A 16,042-nucleotide genomic window follows, 5' to 3' on the forward strand; every position below is an offset into this window, starting at 1 on the left:
CAGTGCCTAATTGAAGTTCCCCTGCATCTACCTTTTCTTTGAAAATGCACTTTAATTTGTTGCATTCATTGGTTGGATGATTGGCGATCATGTGGTAACAACAATATTTGGGATTTGTCATTTCTTCCTCAGTTGGTGGGCGCTTGATAGGAGGTAGTTTGATGGCATCATCTTGATCCATATTTCTAGGAGTTCAATTACTTCCTCGATCGGGAACGGGAAGTTCGGAGCAGCATCTCCGGTTTCTTGTTGTTGCGCAGAAGTCTTAGCCGCGGCCTTCCGGGGTGGATCCGTTTGATGCGCTGGTGCCGCACGTTTGCGTTGTTGTTCCACTGCTGGAGATTTTATATTTCTTCCTTTACTAGAAATTGACTGGAGGTTGGATTTTTTATTTGAAGAACGACTGCTTTCCTGAACATCTTTACGGGCTTCTTCACTCTGGAACAGTTCGGATCGACTGAATAAAGCAGTGGATCTCTTAGCAGCTTCTGATGCAATATGGGAATTGATATTTTCCAGGAAGGACGCACATAATAAAATAACCTTTTCATTGTGAGGGCTCTGATGAGAACGCGATAAATCCCACGAGTCTTCTTTCTGAGTTTGATGAAACGTCTCTTGATCTTCATGAGCGGACAAGTTAGGTTGGTGGATACCTTTCCATTCAACGTGACCATAGGCTTCATCTTCCTCACCAGGAATAGGAATATGAATCTTGGAAGAAGGACTACTACCATCAGTATTGATCCAAAATGAATTGTTGATGGTGTTTCCTCTAGAATGAATACGTGTCGGTCCCTTTGATAGTTGATCCGTGTGGACTTTCAAAAGCGTAAATACTTCGTCTTGCGTCTTGACAATAATATCTTGATCCCTGACAATATCATTCAGGATTTTCATCAAATCGTGAATAGTTGTTAAATATTGAGACTCCATAGCCTCGACAAGGATTTTAAATGAAAGAACGGATTCAGGAATAACATGTGAAGTATTGTCAGTGCTATGAGAAGTAAAATTGGGATTGAGGGTTTATGAACCATTCCTAAGATAAACCATCTTGAGAAATTTAGGAAATTGAAAGTGAAATTGGAAAAATGATTTTCTGCAACCGAGTGATTAATCTCCCACTGTGGTCGCCAGTTGTTTTGGGGTAAAAACTGATTCTGCTGTTTTTGGTAAATTTGGGTGTGTTGATAAGAAACGAATTCAAACCTTAAACAAATGTATTGCACAGGAGTACTTTAAGATTCGAGAGATCAATCTGTAAGACTATGGCCTAAACCAAGAAATGGCCGTTTCAGATTCTATTCAGTCATAAAGTGCAGGAGAAGGGTTGATCTTAGGGAGGAAAGCGAAGAAGGTGTTGAGATCAGAATGTTGAATTACGAAGGTGTGGCTGTTTTATGACTTGTATCAGAATGTGGAACTGGCTTGCAGAATGTAAGCTATTAGATCTTTGGTGTTTTCTGGATACTTATGTTGTTAACCAAAACTCCGTTGTTGGTTGAAATAGGTCGAAACCTATTTATACCAGTCATAGTTGCACGCACCCTGATCTCATAAGAAGTGGGAGTAGTTGAGTGATGGAGAAGTGGGGTCGTGTGAAATTGTAGAAAACCACGTCTTATTATGAGGGAAGACGAGCCAGTTTACACCCACTACTCCTCTGTTGCCACTAACTGTCCGCCTTTCCTGACACTTTCTCATAACGGGCGTGTTGCACGCCACACGCTGTAAACTGCCAGACCAATACCCTGATGAACATCCTCCAGTTTGTGACACGTTTGATGTCTCGAGTATTTTATAAAAAGTATGTAGCAAGTTGCTGGGTCTTGCCTAATTATTCTGACCAAACACGCGCAAGCTAGGTGGCGGGTAGTCATGTGTGACGATCCAAGTCATGAGACTTGCTGCAAAGAATAACATGTAATGCTAATAGGTAAAATAACTGAGTTATTTGTGAAGCCGATATTCGTAAAATATCGTACGTATTAGATGCATTAAAGCATCGCTTTTAAGCAAGCATATCAAAATAATCTATGCATGTAAATCATCGTTGTATAAAAGTTCGCTTAAATTAGTCGCGGAGCTTAATGTCTTTAAAGGAGCATGACCAACCATTTTCAGGAAGCTGCCAGGAGAAATTCACGCGTCCCAAAGGCAGGCCGGTCGGTCTCCATAGGAGAGTGATGGCTGGCGACTATGGTGACATCTTATTGGTCGCCTAAGATTTAATCTAGGCCGGTCAATTTGGCTGGCGAAGTTGGATGACCGAGATGATTTGTGACAGTTAATGGCTGCCTTAAAATTCATGTAAGCAGCTCGACCATCCCCTTTTGAACGATCATTTGGGAGCCATATGGGGGGGCCGTGGCTTGGCCGATCGCGGCTCATGGAAGGGGAGTGGTCGTTGATCATGGGCACATCTTGTTGGCTACCAAAAATAGGAGTTAGGCCGGCCAATTCATCTGGCGAAGTTGAGCGGCCGAGATGATTTGCGGCAGTTAATGGCCGCCGTTGATTTGATTTAGGTTTTATAAAAACCGTATTCTCTCCTTGCACATTGGTTAAGGTTGAAGCCAGGCCGGTCAATCCAGCCGACGAAGTTGAGCGACCAAGATCGTTTTGTGGCAGTAATGTAATGCCGCTTAATAGAAATTAGGGTTTTATAACTCGTGTAGCTAACTGTTTTGGTAAACGTTTAGTGGCTCTGCTTGCGAGTTGGAGAGATACCAATTAGCCTAGGAATTAGTAGGCTCGCCGGTGTACACGATGGCGCTTGTGTTAGAGCACTGATCGGTCGAACTCGCATGCGTTGCTATCTCAAGCATGTTTGTCAATGTTAGTGATCAAAACTATAAGTCTTGATTTCTAGCCTATTTATAGATGTCTCGGACTAGGACATAGTTTGTGTAGTTGAGCTTAGACTTCACGACGCTCATCACTTGAAGACGAAGAACTACTAAGGAGAGCTTATGGAACTTCATCGACAAAAGGTATGTGGAGACTTAAACTCATCTATCACTTGGAAAGTCTATTTCTACTATATCTCCTATATTGAGACATAAGTCGTGTTACGATGTAGTTTTCTCTATACACATTTGAGATTTCGAGACCCGGGAACAAATTGACGATCACGGTGAGAGATTGATCTCTCGTTGCAAACTCACTCCCTCAAAAATGATCTCTCTTAGGTCAGATTCCATAATTCCTAATTCCAATCACAATCTTTCAAACCGTAACATTCCTCATGTTCCTTCCGCCAACTCTCCCTTTTTCAATGGCGCAGTCGATGGAGAAATTCCGACTTTGATCGAGTTGGCATGAAGACAAGAAATTCAAGATTTTCATTATGAGAAAAACTAGCCTTGCCAATGTACACCACATATGCACACACCGGTCGTTCTCTTGAATCAATATTGGGTTACGTTCAAATATCCCATGTCCCATTATAATAATCAGCAACGCCGTTTTCTATACCAGTGGTGCTACATGCACCGTGACTTTTCACCGAAAAATGCACCGAAACATAATCTGACCGTCCCATAGCGTACTTAGCATTGGGATGGTAGTGTGGAACATGTAGAGTTATTCTTTCTATATCATGTGCGGTGGAGGTGGACCTAACATTACTCTCTATGTATATGTACTCAAAAAGAGAACAAAAAATAATAAATCTCAACAAGTAGGTGGGTATCAATAAAATAAGTTAGTATTATCCCGAGCCATCGAAAAATAATTAAAATAATAGTTTCAATCTCAACCAAACTACTTGTGTAGTCCTTATCCCATCTCCCCAATAAACCTAAGTTCTAAATTATTAACCTTCTCCACGTTCTTTAATCAAACACATTACAGTACAACACCTCAACAACAATTCCCGATAAAAATCAGCAACATCATACATCACGAGAAAGATAGTACTATGTAGTATGTACATACTCCCAAGAGAGACCTGTTTAATTTTGGGCACCCTTGAATTAGATTTTTATTCAGAAAATACGACGTTATATTTAATATATGCAATTTTAGGATTTTAAAGTGATAAAATTATCAAAACTAGTCATAAAAATCCAAGGTGACAAAATGTTGGGATCCATTAAAACTCTATCTTAAACAAAATTGATACGAAAATCCCAAATTTTTAAAAATTGATACAAAAACTCCAAATTTCAAAATTGGTTTCATCAAATTTTATGATGAAACCAAAATTCGTTTCATCAGATTTTATGATGAAACTAAAATTGGTTTCATCAAATTTTTTGGGATTTTTGTGTTATTTTTATTTTGATGGGTTTTTTGTATTATTTTTGTTTTGATGGGGTTTTTGTATTACTTTTGTTTTGATGGGTTTTTTGTGTATGAATACTGACACGTTTGGTGTTATAATCCGAGGACCATAAAATTAGAGAAAATAGTTATATTAACTGATCTATCAATTTTCTGAATTCAAAATTCTTCCGCACTAAAATGAAAACAAAAAAAAGGTCTCCCCTATATCAATCAGGAGTATATTTCAAATTTTGTAATAGTGCATAATATAACCTGAAGTCTGTACAAGTCCCGTATATCACATAAAGAAGGTGATAACCAAACAAAGGTCTTCATCGCACGCCTATATATATAACCAGTTCAAGAAAATCACGTCAAATACAATTCTCCCTTTCGACATTGAACAAAGACACCTTTCCGTCTCTCTCTTGATCATTTATAGAAACCCTAATTTTCGGTCTAAAATTTCCTTTCTAGATTTTCTCCATTCGATTCATTTCTAAGAGAAATTTGGGTGGAAGTTTTTGCTCTATAAAAAAAGTGTGTTGAGAATTGCTGTATGTCATTAGTTGATTGCACTGAGAATTGTTATCACGGTGGAATCGGTGTTGTTAAGAATCCATTACAATGGCCACAATTAAGAAAGAAACGACGCCATCTTCTTCGTTTTGCTGTAAAAATGGTGGTTCCATTCAAAGAGAGATAACTTCATCTGCTTCTGTTGTTGAAGTACCTAATACCAATGATCCAAAGAAAAACAGCAGACCTTCTGTTTCAACTACTATGGAGACTGTAATTCGTTCTGTTGATTCCCTTCCTGAAACTTCAACTAATACTTCCACCAAAGGTATACAGTTCTTTCATTTTTTTGGTTTCCTGATTCGACTCATGTCTTGATTTCTTGATTGATCTCATAAAGAAGTTTCCATTTAATATTTTCATGATGATTTTTTGTTTTTTGCTTAGTTAGTATTATACTATTATTGGAAGTTTGATTGATCCAGTAAACAAAATATGAGATCCTGAAATTTGAATTTTGGATGTGAATCATTCTTCCATGGGTGAAATCAGTTGGTTACGTACAATTTTGTCCAAACTAGGTTTTGATTTTGTTATAACATTTACTAGTTGTCATACTTAAAACATTGATCGCGAAGGTGTTTGCTATTCTTGCTTGTGAGTATTTGTAGAAGTTTGTTTGGTGGAAGTGTTTGTTTGTTGATTGAACTCTTGTGATCTGTATTTTGCTTCTCAACCATTAATCAGGTGTTCCCTGTTCTGTTTGGATGAGGTGTGCATTGTTGTTAGCTGGAGCCATTTGTATTTGGTTACTTGTTGATAAGCTCTGTCTTGCTTGTGATATAGTAGAATTGATATGATTATGGTGGTTTTGTGATTTAGTGTTTTGGTTGTGAACTCGTGATTGCTGCACAGGTATTCAGATCATGATGAGGGCTCAAAGTAGTCACCCATTGGATCCTTTATCAGGTGCTGAAATTTCAGTAGCAGTGGGGACTGTTAGAGCTGCTGGAGCCACTCCTGAGGTGAGGATATGCCTTTGTTATATAGTTTTTGCAGTTAATTTTGATTGATATTATGCTGCCAAGGGTGTCTGCTGCGCATTGTATGTTGTGTACATGTTTTGATTTCCATTGGTGAGATTCATGAATATATTTTATTCTGTTTACAGGTTAGAGATAGTATGCGGTTTGTTGAAGTGGTCTTGTTGGAACCAGATAAACAAGTTGTTGCATTAGCAGATGCATATTTCTTTCCTCCTTTTCAGCCATCTTTACTTCCCAAAACAAAAGGTGGACCTTTTATTCCTAGTAAACTTCCCCCGAGGAGGGCTAGACTTGTTGTTTACAACAAACGGTCTAATGAGACAAGTGTATGGATTGTTGAGCTAACTGAAGTACATGCTGCAACTCGTGGTGGTCATCATAGGGGAAGAGTCATCTCCTCAGAAGTGGTTCCAGATGTTCAGCCCCCCATGGTAAGTTCTTTGCATTTTATAGTAGGCAGATCTGTGTGGTAATGATGGTCATGACTCATGCACCATGTCACGCTAACTTTAAAGGGTTTGGAGTAGAGACACTAGTGTCAAAATGGTTCCTTATATGCTTTCAAAGAGACGAACCTTTTTTCCTCTTTAAGTCATTTTCCGAATCTAAATGTCGGTTCTCTCTCATTTGCAATTGCAGGATGCGGAGGAATATGCTGAATGTGAAGCTATTGTTAAGGATTATCCTCCATTTCGGGAGGCAATGAAAAAGAGGGGTATCGAAGATATGGATCTTGTGATGGTTGATGCCTGGTTAGTTTATTTGCTAACTACTTTCCCATTCAAAGATGCATTTATTTATTTATCTTACATCTATGTTTCCCTTTACAGGTGTGTTGGATATCATAGTGAACATGATGCACCTAGCCACAGACTTGCCAAACCACTTATTTTTTGCAGAACGGAGAGTGACTGCCCCATGGAAAATGGATATGCTCGCCCAGTGGAAGGCATTCATCTAGTTGTTGATATGCAGAATATGGTAATACTTGAGTTTGAAGACCGTAAACTCGTTCCCTTACCTCCTGCCGATCCGTTGAGAAACTATACTGCTGGAGAAACTCGAGGAGGAGTTGATAGAAGCGATGTGAAGCCTCTACAGATTATCCAGCCTGAAGGTCCAAGCTTTCGGGTCAGCGGACACTTTATAGAATGGCAAAAGGTACTTAATATCTTATTCTGCTAATCGGTTGAAGTCTTGGTTCTGTGCTCAGTAACAGCAAGGTGTTTCGTTGTTATTTTCTTGCTAAGAGATCTATGTTTCTGAAGCTATTAGAATGATCCACTGAGTCGAAATTGTCTTTATCTATTTCTGCTGGCAGTGGAATTTTCGCATTGGTTTCACACCAAGGGAAGGTCTTGTGATCCATTCTGTTGCATATATTGATGGTAGTCGTGGTCGCAGAGCTGTTGCCCACAGGTTGAGTTTCGTCGAGATGGTGGTACCTTATGGAGATCCTAATGAACCCCATTATAGGAAGAATGCATTTGATGCCGGGGAAGATGGCCTTGGTAAAAATGCACATTCCCTTAAAAAGGTGAATTTGCTTACTCTCTATACTGCAATTGCCAGTTTATATCCTACAGCAATTTTAAGATAACAATGTTTGTATAGATAATATAAGACGAGTTTGCATTGTAGGGGTGTGATTGCTTAGGGTATATCAAATATTTCGATGCCCACTTTACAAACTTCAGTGGAGGTGTTGAGACAATTGAAAACTGCGTATGTTTGCATGAAGAGGATCATGGTATTTTATGGAAGCATCAGGACTGGAGAACAGGGTTAGCTGAAGTTCGGAGGTCCAGACGTCTGACAGTATCCTTTATATGTACTGTGGCTAATTATGAGTATGGGTTCTTCTGGCACTTCTATCAGGTCAGTTTAACTTTTTCTTGTGTTTTTTCCGTAAGCATAGGCAGAATTTGCTCGAAATTGAAATAGTTTTTATCAGGAACATTGTTTACCTTGGGGTTATGATAGCTGATTTTGAATTAGATGAGTTTGTGCAGCTGTAGCCTCTTAAGGATGCATTCATTTGTACAACCTCAATTATTTAGCTACTTCTGCATGCATCTTTCTTCAGTTGGTGCTGGTTGCCATTTCTTTTTCCTTTTCCAAGTTGATGCTCTTTTCTTGGAATACATATTCTACATTAGTTGCCGGATCCTTATATTATTCCTTTGTTACATTACAGGATGGAAAAATTGAAGCTGAAGTCAAGCTTACTGGAATTCTTAGCTTAGGAGCTTTGCAGCCTGGGGAATTCAGAAAATATGGTACGACCATTGCACCAGGATTATATGCTCCAGTGCACCAGCACTTTTTTGTAGCTCGTATGGATATGGCAGTCGACTGCAAACCTGGTGAAAAGCATAACCAGGTAATGATGAATGTTTCGTGGTTTGAAAATTTTTGTCTGAATATTTGGTAATCCATTAGGGTTTTGATGTTTTCTACTCTTGCGACTTGTTTCACAATTCTCGAATTCTCTTATAGTTGCAGTGTTTTTGATAACGATAGAGATTCTAACTTTGTAGGTCGTAGAAGTGAACGTTAAAGTTGAAGAACCAGGGCAGAATAATGTACACAACAATGCATTTTATGCTGAAGAGGAACTTCTCAGAACAGAACAGCAGGCAATGCGTGATTGCAATCCTCTCTCAGCTCGCCATTGGATTGTAAGACATTCTTTCTCTGATTGACCAAGTTTCCATATCATTATAGGCTTCCCTTTTATTTATGTATTTATTTTCTTTTTATCTCTTTTTCCCTTTAATTGAAAGCACGCATTTTTTCTTTAATTCACATGGGTCGACAGTTGTAGTTAGGTTCGCTTTACATTGTACCATTTTACTTTTCCAGATCAGGAATACAAGATCTGTTAACCGGACTGGACAACTTACAGGGTACAAGCTCGTACCTGGCTCGAATTGTTTGCCATTAGCTGGTGCAGAGGCAAAGTTCTTGAGAAGAGCTACTTTCTTGCAGCACAATCTATGGGTTACATCCTATGCACCAGGTGAGATGTATCCTGGAGGAGAGTTCCCTAATCAAAACCCACGTGCTGGTGAGGGTCTGGGAACATGGATTAAGCAGAACCGTTCCCTTGAAGAAACTGACATTGTTCTCTGGTTAGCTTCACCTTTCTTTTAGTCATTAAGACAAATTTGTTGAATGCAAATCAGGAGACTAACAAGAGTTTGTCCTCTACTAGAATAGAGGAAAGGATCATTAGTTACGTTCAATTCTGAAATCCATTTGTTAGCTTCTATACTTAATTTTGATAACCACTTCAATTTAAATAACATGATACAGAATTCCAAGTTGATTCTTTGTGCTGAAAATATTCATGACGTGGAAAGACTGTTGTTTCTGCATGGTGTTTTGGTATCACTTATTGCTTTTGCTATACCATTGTAGGTATGTGTTTGGAATTACACACATCCCTCGACTGGAGGATTGGCCTGTCATGCCCGTGGAGCACATCGGTTTCATGCTTCAGGTATTTCCACCTCTTCACCTCATCAGTTTGGCTATGGTAGGCCTTTAAACTATAATATTAAGGCATAGTTACCTATTAATGGCACCGAATATTTGCATAAACATCTCATTTTAAACTGAAGGTTCGTCTGTGATAATTATGTGGAATCTCACAATCACCTTTTATGTTGCAGCCACATGGATTCTTCAACCGTTCTCCAGCAGTGGATGTCCCACCTAGTACTTGTGAGTTGGTGGACCTTAAAGAAAATGGCTCTTCGAAACAAACAATTCAGAATGCTGTACTTACAGCAAAACTCTAAAGAGGGCAGAAACATCTTCTTGGTTGGTCAGTCCACAACAATGTCGCATGCATCTGTGACCAAACCGGCCAATTAGTTTGTAAGTAGGCTGCAGAAATTGAGACCTTTAAGAAAGCGTTATAGAGCATTCAGAACATCGATCAGTTTAAACCTTATGGAATTTCAGTTATTGTTAATAACGACACTTGTGAACTCAATTTAAATCTAGTTTTCAACAATATCATGAAAGGGTTCTAGTTGTATGGAATTGTGGCATCATGTCTCATATTTTTTTATGTTTTTTTGTTGCTTAATCGAATTTGCATTAAAACCAAAAAGAGTCAGAAGTTTATACAAAAAGCACAAAGTGCTTCAAAACTCAAAGCAAAAGCTAAAAAGGGGAAGGGTACAAACTCAAAGCAAAAACTAAAAAGGGGAAGGGTACATTATTTGTAGAAATTGGCGTTTAGTCCCAAAGTTATTGGGCTTTAGACGTTCTAGTCCTACCCTTTTAGGCCTGCAGGCCTGGTACCGGTTAGTCCTAATTTATCAAATGATGAACGGGTTGGTACCGGTTAGTCCTAATTAACCAAATGATGAACGAGTTAGTCCAAATCTTAACGATTCAGTCCAAATTGAATTTTGTTGATGACTAAAATAACCTGATCTCATTTACTACTTTGCATGTATCGATCAACTCTCGTAAACCAATCGGAATTAGCCCACTTGGCCAGGGGTTGGACTCTCAACCTATAGGTTGCGGGTTCAATTTTTCGCGCTGATCGTGTCAAAAAATAAAATAAAAAAGACTCGTCCCTCTTCTTTTTCCAATCAATTTTCCCTTCCTGCGATCTTTTTTATCCGCAGAAAAATTACTCCACAGTCGCTTCAATCGTTAAAACTAGGGTTTTCTTATTGATTTGGTCTTTTCAAAGGCGATGAAGAAGAAATCATCACCGTCGTCTGAGAAAAAAGAGTTGATGTCTTTAGTTTTAACGATGATGATGCACAAATTGAACTTATTTCTAAATGAAATATGGAAAAGTTCCAAAATTCTCCTAAGAATTCCATGCAAAAGTAATACAAAAAGGCTACTTTCCCAATATCAAGGTATACAGTTGTCAGTTGTGGTAAGTATTTGATGTTTTATCAATTAGTTGAATCACTAAATCTCTCTGAACTAGGGTTAGTTATTATTATATTATGAATTTGTGATTACACTTGCACATTATGCGAAATTGCCATGATCATTTTGTATGAGCAAGTTCTTACTATATATCTTTAGATGATTTCCGCTTTGTTTCCTTAGATGTTTGAAAGGCTTGTGTAGTGTTAAATTCTAATTTTTCTGTAGTCTTTTTGTATTTATCAGAACGGGGAAGAAGAAAGTTATGGTACCAGTGGAAAATTTGGACTTAAAGAGAATTAAGTGTAAGCGGGAACCGATTCAAGGTCGGTTCTAATAAGAAAATTTTCAGGGTGTTTTAAATGAATTAAAAAATTAGTATGAATTCTAGGTTACATGAAATATTATGATTTAATCAAATGAGGGAGTCTGTGTTTTTTTTTTGTTGCAGTTCCACATTTAACTGGTTTTGGTTTAAAACTTTTTGTTAGGATTACTGAAGCACCGTTGGTCATTATTATTGTCAATCTTTAAGAAACATAATAAAATGAATGAGGTTGGTTTACACAATACTGGTTTGTCCTAATGAGATTTTGTACTTATAATGCTTTTGTACCATATGAGTGTCAATTTTGTTCTAATTTGCAGATGGTGAGAAATGTATTTAACCAAGCCAGCTTGGTTATTGGATCAGTTCAAAAACTTATAGTAGTGGTAGGTCAATCTTTTGTAACCCAAAGTTATGGAATTCTCTATATAACCCATCTTTTCATCAACGAAATATCCAACATTCTCGTTAGATACTTGGGGTGACAACTATGTTAGTTCGTAAAAGAATTTAATTTTTGTTCTTTTAGCTCATGAACTGGGCTAGTTTCTTGGTAGCATTCAGGGGAGGTTGTTGATTATCTCATAATAAGATTCACACTTTCACAACATACTAGCTCTTGCTTGCCGCCGTTTCTTAATTTCTTATTAATATTTTTCCGTGGTGTACCATAGATGCTTAGAATAGTTCAATGAGATTTTATTTAAGTTATGTAATTTACGTATAGAAATTATATAATTAGGAAACTACTTTTCGATGCAAGATAAAATTTATGAGATATGATCTTTTTGTCGACCTCCATCCATCAAATTCTATACCATATACTCTTCCAAGCATCCTTGGAATCTATTCGCGACTCTCTTGCCGAAGAGTTCGTCAAAATGACAGCAAAGGTTAATACATGCACATTTCGACTTCAGACATGCTTCCCCTTGTGATATCATGTAACAATATACTCTCTGATGATGTGCAGGTTAAAAAGTTAAAATCAGAGGCTGCTACTCTAACTGGTTTAAGAACGGAGCTTGAAGCCCTTAAACGAAGACACTTTGCAGCACTTGAGCTAATTGGTGAGCGCGATGAAGAGGTAATATACTCAATTTGTTCCTCAAAAATATCTACTCCCAACTAAATCATTGTTAACATTTCAAAATAGAGTACATATGATCTGAGTATCCAGGGGACTAGTGGTATGATTTCTTACATTTTATTTTTATAGATAACAATATCGGCAGTAACAAAACGAATTGCATCTCACAATAGTAAAGTTGGCAAGGTGAATTCTTCACATGTAGCCTCTCTAACCACTTATTCATTTCCTTGTAAAATATGTGAAGATTATCTGTCAGAACCTTTGTGCACTGTCCATTGCTTTTGTTATACCACATGTCTATTGCTTTTATTATACCGGTGTACTTATTTGTGCACCAATTGTACGCAATGTACTTTTAAGTACACTAGTTCGTGCATGAACCTGAAACTATCAAATTAGAATTTGCATTTAGACTTGTGTATACAGAACAAATGTGTATTTTTTTCCTGACTCGAGGAATCACCACACTGATCCAGGTAATACATTTTAAGATGACTAGTTCAAGAATTTGTTTACCAATTCTTAGAATTTAATAAAATTATTGTGTGCAGTGAAGTATTTTCGTACTTTCCTAGCTGGATAATCATTATAATTTTATTTCATTTCCCGTATGTTTTCAGCAGGTGCTCACTCAGGTCGAGAGACAAAGCCGCAGTTTGTCAGTTAAATCTTCCGTAGAGAAGCTTGATTCTACTTCGGCAAAATATATTAGACAAAGCTGCGGGGTTCTTAGAAACAGAAAAGAAGCTACTTCGGTAAAAGTATTAAATAAAGGTATAAACACCATGGCATGACATCCCATGATCATTGTTTCTTTCTTATCATTTTTTAATCATCTGATTGCTTGTTGTTCTTTCAACAACAATGTAGTTTTTTTAACGACTATGCTTAATCCTAAAAGTGAACTATTTTTTTTTTGTGCTTGTTATACCAGGTGTATATGCTTGTACACCAGTTATATGTAATGCATTTTTATGTGCATTGTTTATTCATTTTGTATTACAGGGTAATGTATAGGGTTCCGGGATCTCTATCATGGTTGGTTTGTGCATAATTTTGGATCCAAAACTAATTTAAGAAATTGGACACATATTTCCAGGGGTTATATATTAAGTTCATTTCCAAGTAATTTTTTTCTCGCTTCGATGTTTTGTTTATGGTTTCTTGAGAGCAGGGGATTCATTTTCTTGTACACCAGTTTGTGCACATTTTTGTTATTGAATTGTTAATTTACACAAAGTTGTACATATGTTGATTTTTTAATGTGTACATAATTGTACACATGTTGATTTTTCGTGTGTACATAGTTGTACACTTGTTTTCTTAATGTGTACATAAGTACACATGTTAATTTTTAGTGTGCACATAGTTGTACATCTCATGATGCATTCTTTTGAAGCGTCATTTGTTAGTTATATAACTCAAGAATGTAACGGGGTGTGCGCCACTATACGTAAGTTGACTGCCATTACATTCCTGAATATGCATTTGTACGATACGCATTGAATCATTCAGTTTCTTATGTGTGTTTTTGTATTAATCGGAATGCAGACATCAAGGCCAGAGTATAATCAAATCCTTGTGAAGATGCTCGGGGTTGTGACTTCTGGGAAAATTAGGTAAAAACATCCTTATTAAACAACTTTTCATTTATGTGAAGATATATGACATTTTACATGTTTATATTGATATGTTGTTGAATTTTAACCAACCAGACTTCGGTCTCCTCCAAGATTTGCATGAGGTCTTATCTTTTTGTTCATGCCATATCTTTTTGAGTACTGTATAAAGTTTCAACTAGTTATTAAATTTGACCAAGGAGTGGAAGTTGTAGTTTAAGTTACATAACCAACCTCTAACAATGTCTACTATCTAATAGTACTCTTAGTCAAGGACTTTAAACTCAAAATTAGTTGTCTACTGGTAAAGATTTGATACATTTTAATAAAATTACATGTGTACATATTGGTACACCTATAATATGAGTATACATGTGACAGAAATTACATGTGTACATATTAGCCCACTCTAGGACTTTTAATTAAATTTGAGTGAACAATCTTTTTTCATTTCTTGGATGTCGAATCACTGATGCTATGAGTCACTGACTATTGGTTTACATAAATTACATGTGTATATATTAGTACACCTAAAATATAAGTGTACATTGTTGTATACAATCTGGTGCACATGATTTTTAAGGATTTTCTAAACAATCACAAAGTAATTGTATAAACTATAACTAGGGTGTACAATCTAGTGCACATGTGAAAAAAATGACTCCGTAAACTTATTCTTGCGCAAGTAACTAGGGTGTACAAATTGCTTCACATTAGAAACAAATTGATTTGATAAGCATATGCTTGTGTTTCCAGTTTGTACACATTTGTTTTTGAATTGTTACTGTGCACATAATTGACATCGTATACGGATTTTGGCATTATGATCTGTGTTAATTTGAGGTTTTTTATTCTTATTGGGGGATTGTCTATATTTTGATTTAGGTAGCAGTCTAAATAAGATATCAATGGTCATTTATTTAAAGTTAATCCCTGCTTGTTCATATTATAGGTTAATCCCTTCTTTTTGATTTTTTTCTTGCTTTGTTTCTTATATGGTTGTTGGTGAAAGATTAATCCCTTTTTTTCCAGCACGCGATTTCTTATGTTTTATCGTTTTATCCTCGATACAGGTTGACTGCTAAACCAACTTCTTCAAATCGGGCTTTTATCTAACTAGAGCTTGGCGTGGTTGATATTTGTGTCGGTCTGTATAGACTAGAGTGGCAGTCTGGCTATCATTGATATTGGATTTTCTGGATTTTTGCAGATGTGTATATAAATCTACACCAGTGTAAGTTAAAAAAAATGAAAATTTTATAATCATATGGGTACTCTTTTTTTAGCTCTCGGAAAGAGCTTTCCGAATATATAAAGTTCGTGAATTTTGGACAAACGGTTCAAAAGATAAATTGTTTTTATTATTTTATTTTATTTAAAATTGCTGACTCATGAGTCACTTTGGATTAAATTGTAAATATTTGGATTAAATTGTAAACCATGAAGGTTATTTGTGTATTTTCCATAAAAAAAGACTAATTTGTACCTAGTTGAATGGGTTACGACTAACCAGTATATTTGGATGGGATTTTGGACTAAACCGTATTTTTCCCTATTTAAATACCCCTAGTTTTGACACCCAACAAATGTACCCTTATACAACAATAAAAATATCCCTACAATTTAAAAACCTTATCCATTAAAAAATAGATTACCTTAATACCCTCACTAATAATTATTTTTATTTACGAACCTTATCCATTAACAATTTTTTCCTTATTTCACAGCCATTACCACCACCACCATTCCACCACCGCCAGAGCTGCCGCCAACACCGCTGCCACACCCACCACCACTTGCACCATTAATATTCCACCACCGCCACTAATATTTCGCCATCACCTCCAGCACCATTATTGTTGAAATCATCGTTGTTGCCGCCACCGTCGCCGCCACCGTTGCTTCCGCCACCGCCGCCGCTACCACCGCCGCCATCAAAATTAGGTGTCAACAACCTAAATTGATCCAAAAATTAAAAGTTCAAAAATAACTTTACTAATACATATTCCAGTTTTTTTTGTGCGTCAACAATCAAAGTTGATCCCAGTGAATAGAGTCAACAACCAAAGTTGATACAAAAAGATAGAACCCAGGAACAATGTTTCCAGATTATAGCGTCAACAACCAAAGTTGATCCCTTTAAAGGGGATCAACAATTGAAGTTGATCCCATTAAGTGGGATCAACAGTGGAAATTGATCCACAAAAAAGGGATCAACAGTTAGAGTTGACTCCAATATGAGTCTGTTTCCTGT

The 16,042-nt window shown here is 36.9% G+C and overlaps 1 protein-coding gene across 2 annotated transcripts; it reads left to right on the forward strand.

Annotated features, from left to right (window-relative positions):
• The first annotated feature begins 4,576 nt into the window (after positions 1-4,576).
• On the forward strand, positions 4,577-9,890 carry LOC113317514 (copper methylamine oxidase-like). 2 transcript variants are annotated; one of them, XM_026565640.1, is made up of 12 exons: positions 4,577-5,119; positions 5,707-5,816; positions 5,963-6,268; positions 6,477-6,589; positions 6,668-6,998; positions 7,159-7,374; positions 7,479-7,715; positions 8,035-8,220; positions 8,378-8,518; positions 8,703-8,859; positions 9,261-9,342; positions 9,515-9,890. In XM_026565640.1, the coding sequence occupies exons 1-12, from the start codon at positions 4,900-4,902 to the stop codon at positions 9,717-9,719; spliced, it is 2,304 nt and encodes a 767-aa protein (XP_026421425.1). In that variant the 5' UTR covers positions 4,577-4,899; the 3' UTR covers positions 9,720-9,890. The 2 variants fall into 2 exon arrangements, with proteins under 2 accessions (XP_026421425.1, XP_026421424.1); XM_026565639.1 differs by having other exon boundaries at positions 4,584-5,119; positions 8,703-8,971.
• Positions 9,891-16,042: the final 6,152 nt, after the last annotated feature.

The sequence above is a fragment of the Papaver somniferum genome, chromosome 10 (genome assembly GCF_003573695.1).
Source record: "Papaver somniferum cultivar HN1 chromosome 10, ASM357369v1, whole genome shotgun sequence".
Classification (NCBI taxonomy): Eukaryota; Viridiplantae; Streptophyta; class Magnoliopsida; order Ranunculales; family Papaveraceae; genus Papaver; species Papaver somniferum.